Below are 23418 nucleotides of genomic sequence, written 5' to 3' on the forward strand. Positions count from 1 at the left end.
AAGGCCTAGCCTGCTCCGAAGGGAGCTGATCGACCAAGTCCGCCAGTTGCTTCACATTGTTCCGCAAGTGAATGCTTGTGTAGAGCTGGTAGGACTGGATTTTGGAGATGAGCCTAGCTGACTGGTAGGCCCTCCTCCCAAAGAGTCCAAGTCCGAGCCTCCCGAACTGGGGGCGCCGAAGCGAAATCTCTCGTACTTTTGGCTCTCTTGAGAGCGAAATCCACAACCCTCGAGTCATGAGGCAACTGGCCCTTCATCAACTCTGGGTCCCCATGAATCCGATACTGGGACTCAACTTTCTTAGGAATGGAGGGATTAGATAATGGTTTCATCCAGTTCCTTAACAATGTCTGTTTGAGAACATTATGTAGAGGAACAGTGGATGACTCCTTAGGTGGCAAAGGATAGTCCAGGACCTCGAACATCTCGGCCCTGGGCTCATCCTCAGTTGCCACCGGGAAGGGAATGGCCATAGACATTTCTCGGACAAGGACAAGACAAACTCTCCGGGGGAGAAAGCTTTCTCTCTGGCGAAGGAGTAGGGTCAGAGGGAAGGCCACAAGACAAAAGAGAAATATCTTGGATCTTCCTCTGCCTCCCACAAGGCCTCTGCGTCAGTATCGGACAGGAGTTCCCTGACTGCAGTCCGAAGCCGAGCCCGTCTCGACGCCGAGGAGCTATTTCCTCGATGGCGATGCCAAGAAGTTGACTCCTGTGTCGGCGGCGATGAAGCTCCCTCCATCGATGTCGATGGAGAGTCAACTCAGGTGGCATCCGAGGCAGATGCCGCAAGCACCACTGACGTCGAAGCCTCACCACAGGCGGGGAGCCAGCCGCCGCATCTATCGACGGTACCGACGGCGCAAGCACCCCTGCTACCAGAACAGACGGTTGCAGCAGCCCTTCCAGGAGCCCTGGAAGAATGGCTCGGAGGCGCTCGTCAAGAGTGTCTGACGAGAAAAGCTGTGGCGTCGGTGTAGGAGTCAAGGCCAGAACCTGCCGAAGAGGAGGAGGCGGTACCGGGCTGTCCAGAGACCGGTGCAATGACACCTCTTGTATGGAGGGTGAGCGGTCCTCCCGGCACCGACGCTTCACAGGTGCCAAATCCCTTGACGCCCCGGTGCTCTCAGTACCATGACGAGAAGGGGACCGATGACGGTGCTTCTTTGCCTTCGCTCGAGGCACGTCATCAGTACCCCTCGGTACCGACAAGGACGTGGAATCCACACGCCTCCTCGGAGTCGGGTCCAAAAGAGGTCGGTCCCGATGGGCCTGTACTGCAGGAGCCCTCAAGGCAGGTGGAGACCCACTAGATGGTTCACTGCTTCCAGCGCGTGATGGTCTCCAGACAGCCTTTTACCTGCGCTCCTGAGGTCGATGCACTCTCTGGTACCGACAGACACCGCCGACGACCTCGATACCGCTGTTGACGTCGAAGTACTGGGCAAAGCTCCAAACAGGTGTTCCCCGTTGAGCTTATCTCGACGCTTGTGTCCACTTTTTAAGGCTAAGACACAACTTACATGAGTCTGGGCAATGGTCGGGCCCAAGGCACTGGATACACCACACGTGAGGGTCGGTGCCTGAGATTGCCCGGTTGCACCGAGTGCACTTCTTGAAGCCGGTGGTGAGCCTCGATGTCATCGACGGAAAAATAGCAGCAGCGAAATCAAAATTTGCGATGGTGCCAAGGAAGGGCACAAAAAAGGGAGAAAAGCCCGTACGGGCGGCCAAAATGGCCGCATACGGAAACAAAAGGAAACTTACTTGAGGGCTAAACTAAAGAAAAAACTAAGGAATTTTTTTTTTTTTAAAGGAAAACAAAACAGCTCATTCACGAGCACAAAAACAGAGAAGAAAACTGGCGAAAAGCCGGCTAAGACGAAGGCTCTTCTTTTCTCGGGCACAGAACCGCTGTAAACAGCCACTCTTCACCAAGGAAAAAAGAAGACTGAAGTGGGATTCTGGCCGCGCATCCGCACGCTCAAAGCCTTTAGCAACCTTTGTTGCTAGGAAGATTTTCCGGACCTGGGGCTGCCGTGGACGTCACGCATATGTAAGAACAAGCAGCCTGCTTGTCCTCGGAGAAATATAGTTTCCCTTTGAAATCTAGGCTGGAGTGAAGTTCAGTGAAGAGAAACTTTCAGCCCATGGAATTTACCCTGTTAGTTATTAAATTGGGCAATTCCTTTGAACACTTTCTTATTGATGCCTCCACTGCTTTTATTCCTTCAGAAGTATAAAATAAAAAAAATAAAAAAAAAGCTAACACTGGGGTGTGGAGGAGTGGCCCAGTGGTTAGGGTGGTGGACTTTGGTCCTGGGGAACTGAGTTCGATTCCCACTTCAGGCACAGGCAGCTCCTTGTGACTCTGGGCAAGTCACTTAATCCTCCATTGCCCCATGTAAGCAGCATTGAGCCAGCCATGAGTGGGAAAGCGCGGGGCACAAATGTAACAAAAAATTAAAAAAAAATTAAAAATATATTAAGCCGCTAGCGTGGCTGGCTGTGCACTAGTGTCGAATGGGCTGTGACGGCAATGCCACGCAGAAGCCGCTAGCGCAGCTTGGTAAACAGACCCCTAAATTATTTTATTTTGCTTTTTCCATTTGTGAATCTTTTTTTCACATGCAAAACTTTGAAAAATGTGTATCTTGGACACACTGCCATTAAATCTCACTCTTTCGGGCAGTCCCTCTTTGGAATCGCTAGTTTTTATCAGAGGCAATAGTGAACGTGATTTGCCCAGCTTCCCTGGTTTTCAGCCCACTTCTGAGGAGCTGCAAGTTTTTTTTGATCAGTCCTATTTTGGAACTTGTACCCCAATTCAGTGCTCTAATTATAGTCCCTGATACCCACCACTGAAATCAGCACTTCAGGTCCCATAATGTACCAGGACAGGGTTGCAGAAAATCCAGGACTGGCTCAAAATTTCCCTCCTAGAACTGGTAACTTGACAGCTCTTCAGCTCTAACAATTAAGCATGTGCTTGCAGTACCCATGCTCACTCACAAACTATGTTATCATACCCACAGCTAGGCTGTGTACTTTTTGCTGCTACTTCTGGAGAGGTGAAATGATGGTGGGGGATGGGGTTCCCGATAGGGAGGCCCACAAATATGTGTTTGCCTAGGGAGCCAAACCAAGAAACACACAGAGTTCGTGAGACAACGGGGCTCATTTTCAAAGTATTTAGACTAACAAAGTTCCATAGGTTACTATAGAACTTTGTAAATCTAAGTGCTTTGAAAATATGCCTCTGTATGTACCTTCTCCCCTTCCCTCCAACTTTGTCAATCGTCTCCTGCCACCTCTTCCTGCTGCTGCTGCTGTGCTACTTCTTTAGGCTCATATACCCCAGTGTCCCAACCATTTCTACCTACTGTGGAATATAATGGGGTAATATTTTTAATTTTTGTGAGGCATGGGAAAATTAGGTTCTTACCTTGGTAATTTTCTTTCCTATAGTCACAGCAGATGAATCCATTATGAATGGGTTGTGTCCACCTACCGGCAGGGGGAGATAGAGAACACTGAAAACCATAGTGCCTCTAGGACAGCTAGCTCCATCTGCCTCTCAGTATTTTGAAGCTTCCAAAGCAGTGTTAAACCTCAAAGTAGCATAACATGAACTTTCCTCACAGCGAACGAACGCCCCAGAACAGGAGCAATAACACAAAGGAGGGACGAACTCAACCTCCTGTAGAAGAACAGAAATCCTGAAGACTGTTTTCCAACTTCTCCCAATAAGGGAACATGTCTGCAGGAAAAACTGAACACAAAACAAAGTCAATCAGGGAGGGATCATGGATTCATCTGCTGTGACTAAAGGAAAGAAAATTACCAAGGTAAGAACCTAATTTTCCCTTCCTTGTCATCAGCAGCAGATGAATCCATTACGAATGGGATGCATCAAAGCAATCCCTAGATAGGGCGGGAACAAGCCACACCACGCGCCAGCACTTGTGCTCCAAAAAGTGCGTCCCTCCTGGCAGCCACATCCAGCCTGTAATGTCGGGCAAAAGAAAGCTTAGAAGCCCAAGTTACTGCACTACATATCTCTTGAAGAGAGAGTGCTCCAGTTTCAGCCCAAGAGGAGGAAATCGCTCTTGTGGAATGAGCCTTAAGGCATCAGGCGGAGGCCGGCCAGACAGCAGATATGCAGAAAAAATGGCTTCCTTAAGCCAACGGGCAATAGTGGCTTTAGACGCTGGAGACCCTCTGCGAGGACCTGACAACAATACAAAAAGGTGATCAGAGGTCCTGAAAGCATTTGACATCTGCAGATACTGCAACAGAGCCCGGCGCACATCCAGGAGGTGCAACTGCCCAAAGGAGCTGAAACCACCTTAAGCATGAAGGAAGGCACAGTACGTACCGTTACTCCGGACTTTGCAGAAAAGGGTCTCAACAGGACAGCGCCTGGAGCTCTCACTGATGCAATGGCCACCAAAAAGACCGTCTTTACAGTCACATCCTTCTCCGAAGCTTGCTTCAGCGGCTCGAAGGGCAAACACTGAAGAGCCTTTAATACTAGCCCCAGGTTCCAGACCGGGCAAGGGGCCCGCACGGGAGGCTGGAGCCGAAGCACCCCTCTCAGAAACCGTGCAATGTCCGGATGTGAAGCCAGGGAGAGGCCAGCGACCTTCCCCCGAAAGCATGACAATGCTGCCACTTGAAAACGCAGGGAATTATAGGCCAAGCCTTTTTGTAAACCATCCTGCAGAAAGTCAAGTATCGGCAAGACAGAAGCCCATATGGGTCTGATCACTTCAGAAACACAACAAGCCTCAAACTGGTGCCAGATCCGAGCATAGGTAATGGAAGTGGACCGCTTGCGGGCCTGCAAAAGAGTGGAGATGACCTTGTTAGAATAGCACTTGTCTCAATTGCGCCCTCTCAATAGCCATGCCATAAGACCAAAGCGGCATGGATCCTCCATGGTCACCGGGCCCTGCATCAACAGGTTCGGAACCGGAGGCAAAGGAAGGGGAGCCTCCACCAGCATCCGCCGGAGGTCCGCATACCACGGCCACCTGGGCCAATCCGGATCAATGAGGATCACCACTCCTTGATGTAGCTGAATTCGCAGGAGGAGCCGCCCTATCAAGGGCCAAGGAGGGAACACATACAGGAGGCCCGGAGACCAGTGTTGAGCCAAGGCATCCAACCCCGCCAAGCGAGGATCTCTCCGTCTGCTGAAAAAGGACAGGACTTTGGCATTTGTGCTTGACGCCATAAGATCCATTAGGGCTTTCCCCATTTGGCACAGATCTGAAGGGACACTTCATCTGCCAGTTCCCACTCCGCAGGGTCGATTTGATACCTGCTTAGAAAATCGGCTTGCACGTTGCTCTGACCTGCTATGTGAGCTGCTGACAGAAGCTGCAGATGTAGCTCGGCCCAGTGGCAAATTAGAGCGGCCTCCACGGCCAGTGCTCTGCACTGAGTGCCGCCTTGTCGATTTATGTAGGCCACTGCTGTCATGTTGTCCGACAGAACTCTGACAGCCAGTCCCTCCAGGGTTTGTGAAAGGCCAGAAGCGCCTGAAATATCGTTCTCAGTTCTAAGCGATTGATGGACCACCTCGTTTCCTCGGGTGTCCATAGACCCTGGGCATAGCTTCCCTGGCAATGTGCTCCCCAGCCCTTCAGGCTGGCATCCATTACCACCAGGCACCAATCAGGAAGCGCTAGCGGCATTCCTCGCTGCAGCATGCTGTCTGAGAGCCACCACTCCATACTGGGTCGGGCCGCAGGGAGCCACGTGAGTCTGCGTTGATAATCCTGGGACATCGGAGACCATCGTTGAAGCAGGGCAATCTGCAGAGGTCTCATATGCGCTCTCGCCCATGGCACCACTTCTAAGGTGGCTGTCATTGACCCCAACAGCTGGACAATGCCCCAACCTCGCGGGCGAGGCATCCTCATGAGTAGACGGACCTGATTCTGAAGCTTGCACCGCCTTTGGTCGGGTAGATAAACCCCGAGGCCGTGTCGAACTGGACCCCCAAATATTCTAGAGATTGAGAGGGGGTCAGGTGACTTTTGGGTATATTGACGACCCAACCCAGAGATTCCAGTACTGAGACCACTCTGGATGTGACATGATGACTCTCTTCTGCCGGAGTCCGCTCTGATGAGCCAGTCGTCTAGGTACAGGTGAACCCTGATACCCTCTCGCCTGAGAAAGGCAACTACTACCACCATTACCTTTGAAAAGGTTCGGGGAGCTGTGGCGAGGCCAAAAGGCAAGGCCCGAAACTGGAAATGTCTTCCCAACACCGCAAATCAGAGGAACCACTGGTGAGGGGGCCAAATAGGTATGTGCAAATAAGCTTCTTTTAGGTCCAGAGACGTGAGGAACTCTCCTGGCTGTACCGCCGCAATGACAGAGCACAGGGTTTCCATGTGAAAATGCCGCACTCTGAGACTTATTGACTTCTTTCAAATCGCGAATGGGCCGAAAAGACCCGCCTTTTCGCGGCATCACAAAGTAAATGGAGTAACGACCGCAGCCGTGTTCAGCGGGAGGCACAGGGATCACTGCCCCAAGGTGCAACAAGACTTGTAGGGTCTCCTCTACCGCCGCCTGTTTGACGGCAGTACCGCATCAGGACTCCAAAAACACGTCTCTCACCGGGCATTGAATTCCAATCGGTAACCTTCTCTGATCAGGTCCAGGACCCACTGATCCGAGGTAATCTTGGTCCACTCCTCTAGAAAGAGGGAAAGGTGTCCTCCTACAGATGTAAAGGAAAAGTGGACCGGCACACCATCATTGAGAGGGTCACCCTTGAACTCCAGGCCTAGCACTGGCCGCTGCGGATCACTTGTCCGAGCAAAAGGAGTTCCTCTGCTGAAAACGGGCACGTTGAGTAAGCCCAGCAGAGCGCCCCAGGCGATACCTTCTAGCTTCACGGAAGCGAGGTCTAGAGGAGGAGGGAACCACCTGACCCTTGGAAGAAGGCTGCGGCCTATCCTCAGGTAACCGCTGGGGTTTAGCATTCCCCAGGTCTTTAACAATCCTCTCCAACTCCTCACCAAATAACAGAAGTCCCCGAAAGGACAACTTCACCAGCCTTTGCTTAGAGGCCATGTCAGACGCCCAATGCCGTAGCCATAGAAGGCGGCGGGCGGACACCGCCACAAACATCTGTTTAGCCGAAGTTCTGACCAGATCATAGAGGTCGTCAGCTAAAAATGACAAGGCCGACTCCATGCGCTGTGCAACCTCAGCGAGGGACTCCGCACCATCCACGGGCTGTTCCACTGCCTGTTGTAACCAAGAAAGGCAGGCTCGAGCGGCATAAGAACTTCAAACAGACGCCCTTAAGGCTAGGCCCGAAATCTCAAAGGACTGATTTAGAACTGATTCCAGGCGCCGGTCCTTAGTGTCCTTCAGGGCGACCCCTCCCTCTACTGGGAGGGTGGTCTTTTTTGTCACAGCCGTGACTAAGGCATCCACTTTAGGCATCCCAAAACGGGCCAAGTGCTCCTCACTCAGAGGGTAAAGATGCCCCATCGCCCTGGCCACTTTCAAGGGCCCCTCTGGGTCAGCCCATTCAGCAGAAATAAGCTCTTGGATGGAGTCATGCAAAGGAAAGGCTCGAGCAGGCTTCTTAGTACTCGCCATCCTCGGATTACCAGAGAAGGCCTCGCCTTGAACAGGATCTTCAATAGAGAAATGTCAAGTAGTAGTAGTAGAGAGGGCCAGTAAGGCATCAGAGATAAGCGCTGACAGCTCACCGCGGTGGAAAATCCGAACCACAATGGGATCATCCAGATCCAGTGGCAAACCGGCACCTTCCTCTGGCTCCTCAGACCACGAAGGCCTGCCAGATCCCTCAGAGTCCCCACAGCCCGACCACGGAGGGGGGGGGGGGGGGGGAGAGGGAGGTGCACCACTCTCCGACGGGGAATTTACCCGTCTATGTTTAGCGTGCATCCAACGCTCAGGGGCATCCACTTCTGACATCTGCCCCGGGCCATCATCAGTCAGAGGGAGACCAGGTAGCAACGCAGTGTCAGACACCTGCGACAGAGCTCTTTTCAGCATAAAGGCTTTATGTAAAATAAGCACAAACTCAGGGGAGAAAAACTCAGCCTGACCTCCCGTCTCCGAATTAGGAGCAATGGGGAATGAAGCTCCTCTGGTAGCCTCAGCCTGAGGCACCCCTCTGCTCAAAGACTCCTCCGCAACCGCGGGGGTCGAGCCATGCGGTGCTTCCAAGATGGCACCCGCTGCCAGCTCCATTGAGTGGGAAGACTCATCGCTCACCATACTCGTACTGGCTCCACCGTCTATACAGCACGTTTTACAGAGCCCCGCTGCTGATCTGCGCTTGCCACAACAGGAACAGCGCTTAACTCCCTCAGCAGCCATCGCTGAAAAACGGCGGAAAAAAATACAAAATGGCGGCTTCGCGCCAAAATCACCCCAATCGGAATGCCGTCCGCGGGCCCTCCCCAGAGGAGCTGAGTACTGCTCTTACCTCAAAGGACAGAGTCCACCGAGCTCCAGTCATGCTGCACGTCAATAAAAGCCTCAGAATAGCAGCGCATAAAAAGCGTTTTTGTTTTTTTTTACGCGGTGAGGAAAATTGGAGGCAAACAGCTATAGAGGTACTCCGGAGGCAGTAGAGGGTGGGAAAGGCAGGGACAGGATGAACCTATATGCCTACATCCACAAGGGGGAAGTGGGAAAGGCAGGGAAAGGGCGAACCTATGTGCCTGCATCCACAATGGGTAAGGCAGGGAAAGGGCGAACCTATGTGCCTTTAAAGTGGGCACCACCAGCCACAACACCCCAGCTCAACTGGCCAAGCACAGGAGCCTCCCCAGGCAGAAATTTTCAAGGAGCTGAACAAGCTGCGTCCTACCCTGCTGGGAGATAGAGAAATACTGAGAGGCAGATGGAGCTAGCCGACCTAGAGACACTATAGCTTTCAGTGTTCTCTATCTCCCCCTGCTGGTAGGTGGACACAACCCATTTCGTAATAGATTCATCTGCTGCTGATGACAAGGAAGGGAACAATGCAAGTCATAAATCTGTGCATAACTCTGAAGGTTAAATTTTGGAAAGGTGATGGTGATACAGAACTTAAGTTTCTTCACATTAACACAGAAGTCAAAAGGAGAAGTGGCAAATGTTATAGGTGACTCACAAGCTCATTTTCAAAGCACTTAACCTCGCAAAGTTCCATAGAAACCTATGGAACTTAGCCTCCCAAAGTGCTTTGAAAATATGCCTATCAGAGACCAAAACGTGACATTGTTCAGCACAAACAGTGAGTACCTTTTAGTTAAGGATATGCACTGCACAAATGTTTAGCACATCTACTGAATCCCTGCTATAAATGTCATCGCACGCCACTAATTTGGACAAAATAAATAGGACTGGATAACACCAAGCTTGTGGAAGGCACCTCCCTATATCAAATTTTATGCACTGGATTAAAAAAAATAGAGCTCTGAGCTGACTGCCTGGAAGATTCTCTCACATTGGGAACAGGAATAAACCAGGGAGTCTGTTGACAGTCTTATTTTTGCCCCCCCCCCCCCACACACAAAAAAAATTTAAGGAAAGGAATGAAGGAATGGCAAAACACCTGAGGAAAGCTAACTGATACATAAAAATTATTGGAATAACTTTTCTTTGTATCCATTCAGTAGAACAGAAAAAAATGAAGAGCTGAGGAAAGTGCTGCACATAGGAAGAGTCATGCAAACTCAAGAGCTTTAAACTAAGTTCTGAGCTCTGAGAAAACTGCTCCATCCTGGCAAAACCTGATATCACCCTGTCATGTGCTTGGCTCAATTTTGCTTTTCAAAGAAACATATGTGGCTGTCTTCGAGTAAATATGACTGAAGTCACTGATCCATTCTGAACGTTAACGCCACCCAATTTCTCAAAAATTATTACATTTGAAATTTGTATTTTCACATAAAATGAAGGGGTTTGGACTTTTCTATTACTGTTTGCTCTAGTAGAATTCATTAAAATCTTTCTGTTTCTGGTGACTTCAGTCATGTTCTCTCAGAGATGCTCACGTGTTTAGAGATCTGAGGTCCAAGATGGGATGAATGTCCCAAATTTTTCACAGGAATTACAGCACATATGAAAAAGTACATAAGCATTACTATACTGGGACAGACCAAAGGTCCATTAAGCCCAGTATCCAGTTTCCATCAGTGGCAAATTCAGATCTCAAGTACCTGGCAGAATCCCAAAAGAGTAACAGATTCCATGCTGCATATCCAGGAATAAGCAGTAGATTTTCCCTATGTTCTCCTTAATGGTTTATGGACTTTCTTCCAAGAACTTATCTAAACCTTTTTTTAAACCCAGCTACACTAACAGGTTCTACCACATTCTCTGGCAACAAATTCCAGAGCTTAATTATATGCTGCATAAAGAAATGTTTTCTCTGATTTGTTTTAAATGTACCAAGTAACTTCTGCATGTCTCCCTATTTATTATATTTTGGGACAGAATAAGCCTTATAAGCCTTTCCAGATCTAGCTAGTAAATGTTCCATAGTCAGATATGGGTGGCATCTGATAATGCTGACATACTTCCATCCTACTTTCCAAGGAGAAAACTGTAAATATCTGAGTTTAAGAACTAGAAATATTAGGCCATTTTAGAACTACCCAAACATTTCCCATGGAAAGCAATGACAGACAAAGACTGCAGAATGTTGGTCTACCCTTAATTCCCAAAGCCCTTCAACCTTTAGCCTACCAACAGTTTGGCACAGAGCAACAGAAGCAAAGAAAAACAAGAAACTTATAAAGGAAAACACCAAAATTTGCCTTCAAAGCCATCCCCTCCATACCTCAAGTCACACACACAGAAAAGTCTATTTCACATTCCTATACCTTCACCCTATATACGTTCCTCCCAAGTACAACCACATCTCTCTTCCCCAAACAGGGAAAACAGCTAAAGTAGCTGAGGAAAGATGGTGCCAAAAAGCTTTTCCAGGCTACCTTCCTATACACTTAATTAACCCCCACAAAATGCAGGACCTACACCAAGTCATACCCTATCACACACCCCACAACCCTGACACAAACTACCCTCCACATTTCCAAATCTCCACAAAGACATCATGCCCCAGATTTCTAACATCCACACACACACTGAAATCCCTATCCAGAATCCCCATATACAACTTAAACAAAATAATTTATACTCTCCAATAAAAAATACACATCCCCTAAACCCATCTATATCCACAACCCCAAATGAACTACATCAGAACCTAAAAAAGTACAGTAGTTATTCTGAAATGCCCGAGTGATGAATTTATCTTATATATGTACTTTTAAAAAAGAAAGACTAATAGTTGCATCATCCTGTTCACCTGCTCAGCATATCGGCCATAATGTCCAAAGCTTCCAGCTGCACAGACACATCTTCCTGCTTGGCTATAGCACTTGTAAGACGTCCTGTGATTTTTTTACAAACATTTGCAGCAAGTGCAGAGCCTGAAAGAAAAAGGGTGATAACCTTAAGGATCCTTTTTGCCAGCTACAATTCATAACAATAACCTAGGGTGTGACTTGCAATTATTTTTTGGTCCTCTGAAAAGTTATTTGCATTACAACTGGTACTTTATACTACAAATGACAGGAATGTAGTGTGTGCAAATTTCAATTATTTGTCACATCAGTTAAATAACCGAATAAATCTACCACTACTTGTCATGGGACAGAAGATGATATCTGGTTGTGGATCAGAAATCTGTTAAAAGGTAAGAAGTAAGAGTAGGACTAAATGGTCAGTTTTCCCAAAGGAAATAGGTAAATAGTGCTAGACTGGTGCTCAACACAGTAACATAATAAACTAGTAAAAAAGGCCCGTTTCTGCCTGAAATGAAACGGGCGCTAGCAGGCACGGGACTCCCTTCCCCTCCCCTTACGCTACTATCCCTGGTGGTGTAGAGGTACCTGTTCGCTCGAGGCAGGAAAGAAAGAGCCCCCTGTTTCCTGCCCGTAGCGCTGCTGATAGCTGCCCTGCTGCATTCTGTGCGAGTCCGGCTCTCGGCGTTTCAAAATGGCTGCCGAGAGTTGAAGTCTCGCGAGGCTGCTTCAACTCTCAGCGGCCATTTTGAAACGCCGAGAGCCGGACTCACACAGGATGCAGCAGGGCAGCTAGCAGCAGCGCTCCAGGAAAAAAAGCGGGGGCTCTTTCTTTCCTGCCCCGAGCAAACAGGTACCTCTACACCACCAGGGATAGTAGCATACGGGGAGGAAAGGTGACAGGGGGGGAGGAAAGGTGATGGGGGGAAGAAGGGGCGACAGGGGGAGGGGCAGGGCGGTAGCGTGAACGGGGCAGGGCGATGACGCGAAAGGGACGGGGTGATGGGCACGTCCTCGGCGGCTTGCTTTTGTTAGGCTGTGTGCAGCGATTCGTTGGAAGGGGAGGGGAAGGTAAAATTATGTATAATCATACCTGATAATTTTCTTTCCATTAATCATAGCTGATCAATCCATAGACTGGTGGGTTGTGTCCATCTACCAGCAGGTGGAGATAGAGAGCAAACTTTTGCCTCCCTATATGTGGTCATGTGCTGCCGGAAACTCCTCAGTATGTCGATATCAAAGCTCCATCCGCAGGACTCAGCACTTAGAGAATTACACCCACGAAGGGACACTCTGCCCAGCTCACCACCGCCGAAACGGGGGAGGGGAATTAACCCAGCTCATCCCCACACAAGTGGGGGAGGGGAATCCGTCCAGCTCATCCCCGCGGAGCGGGGGAGGGACACCACACCCGCCGATGCGGGGGGATCTGGCTTATCCTGCAACCGCAACCGCGGGAGGAGCTGACTGACCCTAACACCGCCGAAGCGGGAAGGGTACAAAGCTGCCCTACAGCCGCACGAAGCGGGAGGGAGTGCCGGCAGAATTTTAAGTCTCAATCCAGCCCCGTAAAACGGAGGGGAGAGGAATGCAGCAGCTCACTGTAACACAAACTCGTCTTAACTCTTGAAGAATCCAAGTGAAAAAACTTGAACACGAAGTCTTTCTGAAGTAACTGAAGACTAAACTTGAACCTGAAATGCAACCAGAATAAAAACAGTACAAATATCTGGGAGGGGCTATGGATTGATCAGCTATGATTAATGGAAAGAAAATTATCAGGTATGATTATACATAATTTTACCTTCCATATCATCAAGCTGATCAATCCATAGACTGGTGGGATGTACCGAAGCAGTACTCACCCAGGGCGGGACATTGAAATCCCTGACCTCAACACTGAAGCTCCAAACCGGGCCTCCGCCCGTGCAGCCACAGTCAAACGGTAATGCTTGGAGAATGTATGAGCCGAAGCCCAAGTTGCCGCCTTGCATATCTCTTCCAAGGAGACGGATCCGGCCTCTGCCATCGAGGTCGCCTGAGCTCTCGTGGAGTGAGCCTTCAGCTGGATAGGCGGCACCTTCCCTGCGGCCACATAAGCCGCTGCAATGGCTTCCTTGACCCATCTTGCCACTGTAGGCTTAGCAGCCTGCAGACCCTTACGAGGACCTGCAAACAGGACAAACAGATGATCCGATTTCCGGAAATCATTGGTCACTTCCAAGTATCTGATGATGACTCGTCTCACATCCAGATATTTAAGAGCAGAGTACTCCTCTGGGTAGTCCTCCCTACGAAAGGAAGGGAGACATAGCTGCTGATTCACATGGAAGCGAGAAACAATCTTGGGCAGGAAGGAAGGCACTGTGCGAATAGTCACTCCTGCCTCAGTGAACTGTAGAAAAGGCTCTCGACATGAGAGCGCCTGGAGCTCGGAAACTCTTCTGGCTGAAGTGATAGCCACCAAAAAGACTGCTTTCAACGTCAGGTCTTTCAGAGATGCCCTTGACAAGGGTTCAAACGGCGGCTTCTGCAATGCTCTTAGCACCAGGTTGAGATTCCACGCAGGCACCACTGAGTGCAGAGGAGGGCGCAGGTGATTAACCCCCTTGAGAAAGCGCACCACATCTGGCTGCGAAGCCAGGGAAGCACCCTTCAGGCGGCCCCTGAAGCAAGCCAGAGCCGCTACCTGGACCTTAAGGGAACTGAGCGACAGGCCTTTGTCCAGACCTTCTTGCAGGAACGTCAACACTGAAGAAATTGGAGCAGTGAAAGGAGAAAGAGAGCCTGCTTCACACCACGCTGCAAAGATACGCCAAACCCTGGCGTAAGCAGTAGAAGTAGAGCGTTTCCTCGCTCTCAGCATAGTGGCGATGACCTTGTCTGAGAAGCCCTTCTTCCTCAGACGCTGCCGCTCAATAGCCAGGCCGTAAGACCAAAGGGGGAGGGATCCTCCATCACCACGGGACCCTGATGTAACAGGCCCTGCTCCACTGGCAACCGCAGAGGATCGTCGACTGAGAGTCTGATCAAGTCCGCATACCAGGGACGCCTGGGCCAATCCGGACCCACCAGGATTATCCTGCCGGGATGCTTTGCCACCCGGTCTAGTACCCTGCCCAACATGGGCCAGGGCGGGAACACATAGAGAAGCTCTTGTGTCGGCCATTGTTGGAGAAGAGCATCTACTCCCAGGGATCGAGGGTCCCGTCCTCTGCTGAAGAAGCGCGGCACTTGGCAATTGGCCGATGACGCCATCAGATCTAGGCTCGGCTGGCCCCAGCGCTTCGTGATGTCCAAGAACGCCTGAGCAGATAGCTGCCACTCTCCGGGCTCCAAGGTATGGCGACTGAGAAAGTCCGCCTTGACATTCATGACTCCGGCAATGTGGGCCGCTGACAGCTGTTCCAGGTTCGCTTCCGCCCACTGGCATAGACTCATAGCTTCCTTGGCTAGAGGGGCGCTCTTGGTACCTCCCTGGCGGTTGACATAGGCCACAGCCGTGGCATTGTCCGACAGGACCCGTACAGGCTTGAACACCAGTACCGGTATGAACTCCAAAAGCGCCAACCGAATGGCTCTGAGTTCCAGGAGGTTGATAGACCACTTTGCCTCTGCAGGAGACCAGAGCCCCTGCGCTGTCCTTCCCAAGCAGTGGGCTCCCCAGCCCGATAACGAGGCGTCCGTCGTGACGACAATCCACTCTGGGGACACCAGAGGCATTCCCGCAGACAACTTGTCTGTCTGCATCCACCAGCTCAGCGCCTTGCGCACTGCTGGATCCAAGGGAAGACGCACCGCATAATCCTCCGACATCGGAGTCCAGCGCTGCAGCAGAGAGTGTTGTAGTGGTCTCATATGAGCCCTGGCCCAGGGCACTACTTCCATCGTGGCCGTCATAGAGCCCAACAGCTGCACATAGTCCCAAGCCCGAAGAGGAGAGGCTACTAGGAACTGGTCCACCTGAGCCTGAAGCTTGACAATCCGATTGACTGGCAGGAACACTCTGCCCACTTGGGTGTCGAATCGAACTCCCAGATACTCCAGGGACTGAGTCGGGCGCAGCTGGCTCTTCTCCCAGTTGATGATCCATCCCAGGGAGCTCAAAAGAGCAACTACCCGGTCCACAGCTTTGCCGCACTCTGCATAAGAGGGGGCTCGGATCAACCAGTCGTCCAGATAAGGATGGACTTGTACTCCTTCCTTTCGCAGGAAGGCCGCTATGACCACCATTACCTTGGAAAAGGTCCGCGGAGCAGTAGCCAACCCGAACGGGAGGGCTCTGAACTGGAAGTGTCGGCCCAGGACTGCAAAACGCAGAAAGCGTTGATGAGGAGGCCAGATGGGAATATGCAGGTACGCTTCCTTGATGTCCAAGGATGCCAGGTACTCCCCTGCCTTCACTGCCGCTATAACAGAGCGGAGAGTCTCCATGCGAAAGTGCCGCACTTTCAAGGCCCGATTGACCCCTTTGAGGTCGAGGATAGGCCGGACAGAACCTCCTTTCTTTGGTACCACAAAGTAAATGGAGTAACGCCCCTTGCCAAGCTGACTTTCTGGCACCGGAACGACCGCACCCAGGCGGATCAGATTGTCCAAAGTCTGCTGCACTGCCACAGCTTTGACCGGAGACTTGCAGGGAGAGAGTACAAACCCGTCTCTTAAGGGTCGGCAGAACTCTAGCTTGTAGCCGTCTCTGATGACTTCCAGCACCCAAGCGTCTGAAGTTATTGTGGTCCACTCGCCCAGAAACGAGGACAGCCGTCCTCCAATCTGCACTGGGGCGTGGACCAATACCCCGTCATTGGGTACGAGACCCTGGGGGAGGACCGGAGGGAGCACCTCCGGGACGGCGGTCTCTGCGAAAGGAATGCTGCTTGGGGGAGAAATTCCTCTTAAAGGAAGAGGGGGCAGAAGCACCCGACCTGCCCGGGCGGTACCGACGGGCTTCCTGAAACCGTCCTCTGGAGGTACCGGGACGAGCACTAGCCCGAGCCCTGACCTCCGGTAACTTCTTGCCCTTAGACGTGCCGAGATCAGTCACGATTTTGTCCAGCTCGACCCCAAAGAGCAGCTTGCCTTTAAAAGGCAATCTAGCCAAGCGGGATTTTGAGGCGTGGTCAGCAGACCAATGTTTCAGCCAAAGCCACCGCCGCGCAGAGACAGTCTGAGCCATGCCTTTAGCTGAGGCTCTCAAGACATCATACAGCAAGTCTGCCAAATAGGCTAAGCCCGATTCCAGGGCTGGCCAATCATTCCTCAAGAAATGATCCGAGGGGGAAGCCCGCTGCACCATAGTCAGGCACGCCCTGGCCACATAGGAGCCGCAAACTGAGGCCTGCAAACTTAAAGCAGCCGCCTCAAAGGACGACCTTAAGGCCGCCTCCAATCTCCTGTCTTGGGCGTCCTTTAGGGCCGTGCCACCTTCCACCGGCAATGCCGTTTTCTTAGTCACCGCAGTGATTAAAGAATCCACGGTAGGCCACAGATAGGCCTCACGTTCACTCACAGCCAAAGGATAGAGGCGGGACATAGCCCTAGCCACTTTAAGGCTCGCTTCTGGGACATCCCATTGAGCCGAAATTAAGGTGTGCATGGCATCATGCACGTGGAAGGTTCTAGGCGGGCGCTTAGTCCCCAGCATAATGGCAGAGCCAACAGGGGCTGAGGGAGAGACGTGCTCCGGAGAGGATATCTTCAAAGTGTCCATGGCCTGTAACAACAGGTTGGGCAAATCCTCCGGGCGAAAAAGCCGCGCTGCAGAGGGGTCATCCGCTCCAGCCGAGCGGGGATCCGTCTCCTCCAAGGAATCCGCAAAGGACCGTTGGGAGACCTCAGACACGCTGCCCTCATCTACATCGGAGGAGACAAATTCCTCCAAGACCTGGGAATCAACCCGAGGGCGTTTACCTCTGGGAACCTCAACCTCTTTACCAGAGGAGGGAGCGGGGGCAGCGTTGTGCATGAGGAAGGCCCGATGCAGCAGCAAAACAAACTCGGGGGAGAAACCCCCCAGACTGTGCACCTCCGCAGCCTGGGCAACAGCCCTAGGCGCGCTCTCAACCGGCGCTCGCAATAGCGGGGGAGAGACATGCTGCGCATCCAAAATGGCGTCCGGCGCGAAACTCCGCGAAGGAGCCGCGCGGGAAGAACGGCTCTTAACTTTAGCCGCTTCTGTGCCGTCGCCCAAATTAAGGGCGTTCATGGCATTAATGTCTCCAACCTCAAGGGCGGCCCAAGAAGAAGCCGTCCGAGCCGCGTGGCCGGCCAAGATGGCGGAGGCTAGGAGCGGGGGATGGGCGTTTATGGCGGGAAAAACTGCCACGCCGGAGGAAGGACCGGGACATGCATCGGTCGCGAAACTGTCACCCACCAAGGGCGAATCCGGCTTGAAGACCCCCGCATCCCCTCTAGAAGCGCTCGAGCGACCCGGGGAGCGACCCTTTGCGCCCTCGCCCTCCGACGCCATGAGCCACGAGGAGAAGAATCGGGGAACCCCCGCCCGCTATAAAAAGGTAAAATTACCTGCTGTCCGCTCCGAGTTGTAACAACCTGGTGTCTCAGTGAGTAGCTGCAATAGACGCTTAAATAAACGTCGAAATAAACGCCTTTAAGGCCGTTCAAAATTTTTTTTTTTTTTTTTTTTTAACGGAGCCAGAGGGAGGGGGGAGAAAAGGAGGGACCTGGCACCACCAGGTTTGCACTTGCTCAAAAGAGCCCTCAACCCCAGGCACTCAACAAAACCTAAAAATTAGGCTTGGAGGCCTAGCCAGAGCTGCTGCTGTGTGTGACCACCACCTGCTGAGATAGAGAACATACTGAGGAGTTTCCGGCAGCACATGACCACATATAGGGAGGCAAAAGTTTGCTCTCTATCTCCACCTGCTGGTAGATGGACACAACCCACCAGTCTATGGATTGATCAGCTTGATGATATGGAAGCGTTCATTTGCGTTGTTGTGTACTTGTTCCGCCCTCGACGTCATCACGTGTGACGCGAGGGCGGGGCATGGAGACATGGTGAGTGTTCTGGCTTCACCACCATGAACTTACGAACCGGTGTCTGAGTGGCTGCAGTGACGTCAGTGTCTTCAGAACGTTGAGGGTGCGTTTTATTATAGTAGATAATAGATAAACACCTGCATGGTCCATGCTAATTAATTACCAGGAAAAGAGAACCAAAAGTGCTTTATATTTGCAGATAACAAAAGTACTCAAAGTAATTAAAACACAAGCAGATTGTGAATCTTATCGAACAACCCAAAAAGCTAGCATCAAAACATATAAAATTTGATTTTGAACATGTGCAAAGTTATGTATTCAGGGAAAAGCAATCCTAACACACCAGATTCCATAACAGAAATTATCATCCAGGAAAAGTGTTTGTACCTCACCACAAAAAAACAAGCAGAAAAAATGTCAGTGGCAGGGTCAGTTGTCATTTGCCTCAACAACCCATTTTTAAGAAGTAATCTGTACCCATCCAGGCTCTTACAGGCAGATGATCAAAAGCAAACACCGGCGCTAGAGGCTGTTAGCACCATACTAGCGCCGGTGTTTGCTACCGCCCCATGATTAGAGTCCTCGAGCGTGTGAAACAACACGCTCGAGGGCTCTTAGCGCAAGTAGCTTGCAAATGCATGCTAATCAGCGCTTAACGCATTCATCCCCAATGATCAGCGTCCAGCGCGCCAAAGATTGGGTCGCTGGCTGCGACAAACCCTACGCCAGCTCCGAGCTGGTGTTAGGGTTTGCAGATCATTGAGGAGGAATGGTGAGCCCTGTCCAGCATGCATTTGCATGCTGGCAGGCCCCCCTACAGCAAACCTGCCAGTGAGAGCAGTTGAGGATGTCCAAAATTTGGATGTTTCTGTGATGGGGCAGTTGGACGTCCAAATTTTGTACGTTTCTGCAATGGGCAGTTAAGGATGTCCAAAATTGGATGTTTCTATGAGAAAGACGTCTTTCTCATAGAAACATCCAATTTTGGACTTCCTTAACTGCCCATTGCAGAAACATCCAAACTTTGGACATCCTCAACTGCCCCGTCGCTATACCTCCGACACCCCATTGAAATTTGGCCTTCCCTGCAACAGGGCAGTTGAGGACATCCATCTTCCGATTTAAAGATTCCGATTTAGGGTTTGCAGATCATTGGGGAGGAATGGTAAGCCCTGTCCAGCATGCTGGCAGGCCCCCATTCCCCCCGACGACGCAACCCCCCCCCCCCCCCCAGCGACAGGGGACTGGAGGTCCCTGTCCCCCCGACGATACCACCCTCCCAGGTTCAGGGAGGGCTGGAGATCTGGTGGGTCTCCATCCCCCCCAACTCCCCAGCAAATGGTCGCTGGTGGTCCAGTGGGCGCTGACCAAGCCCCCCCCCCCCCCAGCGACAGGGGGGCTGGAGGTCCGCTGGACCGCCGGTCCCCCCACCATTGGCAAGGGTCCCTGTGTGATGGTGTCACTCCATCCGCCGCCCGCCCTCCCTCTCTGCCCGTCCACCCCCTACCTTGGTTGGAGGAGGGACCCAGCCTGCCTCCCTCCACTTCCTTCGACGTCGCAAATGGCGGTGCCCAGCCCTGCCCAGTGCATCATGGGATGCACTGGGTGGGGCTACACACCAAATAAGGGACTCCCTTATATGGTGTGTAGCCCCACCCAGCGCATCCCAGGATGCAGGGCTGGGCGCCGCCATTTGCAGCGTCGAAGGATGAGGAGGGAGGCAGGCTGCGTCCCTCCTCCAACCAAGGTAGGGGAGCGGGCAGACAGAGAGGGAGGGCGGGCGGCGGATGGAGTGACACCATCAACACAGGGACCCTTGCCAATGCTGGGGGTTGGGGAGGGGGGATCAGCAGTCCAGTGGACCTCCAGTCCCCCCTGTCACTGGGGGGGGGGGGGGGGGGGGGGAGAGAGGCTTGGTCGGCGCCCACTGGACCACCAGGAACCATTTGCTGGGGGGTTGGGGGGGCTGGAGACCCACCGGATCGCCAGCCCTCCCTGAACCCCGCTGCTCGGGGCAGGGTTAGTCAGGGTCTCGTGGTCCCATGGACCTCCAAGCCCCTGTGTTTGACAGGTTTGGGATTTTGACAGCCCAGACCTGTCAAACAAGTGCGGGAGAATTGTGCTGAGCACATGCTCAGGCACAATTCTCCCACTCTTCTACCCCATGATCAGAGATAATTGTGCTGCTTAAATTTGCATGCATTATCTCTGATCATAGGTCTAATAGCGCCCTGCGCTGTTCCAGCGCTATTTTAGAGCGCTGTTTGGAACAGCGCGGGGCTTTTGATCATCTGCCTGTTAATCGTAAAATAAATGCAGCACAAGCACCACAAAGCTCACCTGGCCAGGATAACGTCCATGCACAGCCGGGCAATGATCTAGAGGAGTATGCATACAGCACCAACAAGGCTGGGAACAGAGCAGGGCAAAAAATGACAGTGCAAGAAAACATTCAATATACATAGAAAAGCGAATGAGGATAGGAATGTGAAATGCTCAGTATACCAGAAAGAATTTTCACAGCTGGTTTCAGGAAGTGAAGAACAAACTGATTGCAGTAAGAGGAAACCATGGAGTTTACAGGTAAGCTGAGCTAGGCTGGAAAGGATGAAGGAGATGGAAGCCAGATGTGATTAGAAGCAGGAAGATATTGCATCACTAAAAGCAGCAATGAAGGAGACTGAGGAGAACAAACAAAAGGCTTAAAAAAGAAGATGATATGGAAAACAGACTGAGGTGCAATTATCTGTGCATCCAAGGACTACAAGAGAGTCATATGTGGATCTTGGATTCTCTACAGGAAGAATTGTTCCAGCAGTTGGTAATGGAACCTAAGCGGAACAAAGCTATTCTGGACCTGGTGCTTACAAATGGGGACAGTGTTTCTTGGCATCTAGCAAGCACTGTATTGTGTGGTTCAACTTTAAGACACAGGAGGAGAGGGCTTATTCAAGAGTGAAGGTTCTAGACTTTAAAAGAACTAACTTTTCCACGATGGGGGAATATCTCAAGGATGAGTTCGTTGGATGGGAACAGTTGAAGGAAGTAGAGCATCAGTGAGCAAAACTGAAAGGGGCTATTTTAAAGGCGACAAACCTTTATGTTAGAAAAGTAAGTAAAAGTAAGAGGGAAAGACCACCACTTTGATTCTCAAAATGTAGTAGCTGAAAAGGTAAGAGAAAAAAAAAAAAAAAAAGATTAGCCTTCACAAATTACAAGACAACACAAAGAGGAAAACAAGCAAAAATACCAAGAAATGCTAAGTGAAGCTGGAAAAGCTGTCAGGAAAGCAAAGATACAAATGGAAGAAGAGAGTCAATACGGTAACAGCAGGGGACAATACATTTTTTATATATGTGATAGGAGGAAGTGCCAAAATGGCATAGTGAGGCTCAAGGGTAAAGGGGAGGAACATGTAGAAGCTTAAAAAGGATAAAGCTAAACTGCTTATTACCCAGTGTACCTGAACATAAGTACATAAGTAACGCCACACTGGGAAAAGACCAAGGGTCCATCGAGTCCAGCATCCTATTCACGAAAGCGGCCAATCCAGGCCAAGAGCACCTGGCAATCTTCCCAAACGTACAAACATTCTATACACGTTATTCCTGGAATTGTGGATTTTTCCATTTAGTAGTGGTTTATGGACTTTTAGGAAACCGTCTAACCCCTTTATAAACTCTGCCAAGCTAACCGCCTTCACCACGTTCTCCGGCAACGAATTGCAAAGTTTAATTACGCATTGGGTGAAGAAAAACTTTCTCCGATTTGTTTTAAATTTACTACACTGTAGTTTCATCGCATGCCCCCTAGTCCTAGTATTTTTGGAAAGCGTGGACAGACACTTCACATCCACCTGTTCCACTCATTATTTTATATACCTCTCTATCATGTCTCCCCTCAGCAGTCTCTTCTCCAAGCTGAAAAGCCCTAGCCTCCTTAGTCTTTCTTCATAGGGAAGTCGTCCCATCCCCGTTATTTTAGTCACCCTTTGCTGCACCTTTTCCAATTCCACTATATCTTTCTTGAGATGCGGCGACCAGAATTGAACACAATACTCAAGGTGCGGTCGCACCATGGAGTAGAGAGCTGCACGGGAAAGGGGTTTGCAGGAATCCCGCGGAACCCGCAGGATTCCCGCAGGGATAGAAGCAGTTCTGCGGGGTTTCCGTGGGGACGGAAGCAGTTCTGTGGGGTTCCCGTGGGGACGGAAGCAGTTCTGCGGGGTTCCCGTGGGGATGGAAGCAGGTCCTGCGGGGTTCCCGCGGGGATGGAAACAGGTCCTGCGGGGTTCCCATGGAAGTGTAAGCTGCACTGCACCAGCCTCTCATCTACCGAGTACCTTGAGTGCTGTCTCCTCCTTCTCCTCTTCCTCCTTGCTTTAACAGCACAAATGTGGAAAGTCTTCCATTAAGGAGGTGGTAGACACAAATGATGGTGGAATTCAAAAAGGCTTGGCATGAACACAGAGGATCTCTAATTAGAAAATAGAAGTTATAGAAATCCTAACCTTAAATGGCTGCATGTGGGTGGATGTGTCAAGTGACGCTTAGATGGCGACTCTGGCTGTGATTAACTAGGGCCGATACCGGGCAGACTTGTATGGTCTGTGTCTAATATATGGCAGTCTGGTTTAGGAAGGGCTAGAAAGGGCTTAGACAGCAACTTCAGTGGCTGGAACATAAGGACAGTGCTGGACAGATTTTTACGGTCTGTATCCCACAAATGAGAAGACGAATAGACTGGAATGGGCTTCAGCGAGAACTCCAGCAACTGGAACATAAGTATAGGGCCAGATAGACTTCTATGGTCTATGTTCCAGAAACACGAAAGAAAGTATATAATATCACACTCGTTGATTTAATCATGAATTGATAATGAATGTGACTATTGGGCAGACTGGATGGACCGTTCAGGTCTTTATTTGCTGTCACTTACTATGTTACAATTAATCCTCTTTGCTCCCGGGCTGATGCGCAGACATCAGCTCCGACACAGGCAAGAGCATCGGATGTCACCTGACCTACTGGTGCGTGAATGTGGT

General features: G+C 50.9%; 1 protein-coding gene across 1 annotated transcript in view; it reads right to left on the reverse strand.

The window, feature by feature from the left end:
- CAND1 (cullin associated and neddylation dissociated 1) overlaps positions 1 to 23418 on the reverse strand; it is a 369709-nt gene that overhangs the window by 274619 nt on the left and 71672 nt on the right. Inside the window, exon 4 of the mRNA XM_030215618.1 lies at positions 11372 to 11495. Within this exon, the coding sequence (XP_030071478.1) occupies positions 11372 to 11495 (124 nt within the window). The remainder of the gene's footprint in view (positions 1 to 11371; positions 11496 to 23418) is intronic.

The sequence above is a fragment of the Microcaecilia unicolor genome, chromosome 10 (assembly GCF_901765095.1).
Source record: "Microcaecilia unicolor chromosome 10, aMicUni1.1, whole genome shotgun sequence".
Classification (NCBI taxonomy): Eukaryota; Metazoa; Chordata; class Amphibia; order Gymnophiona; family Siphonopidae; genus Microcaecilia; species Microcaecilia unicolor.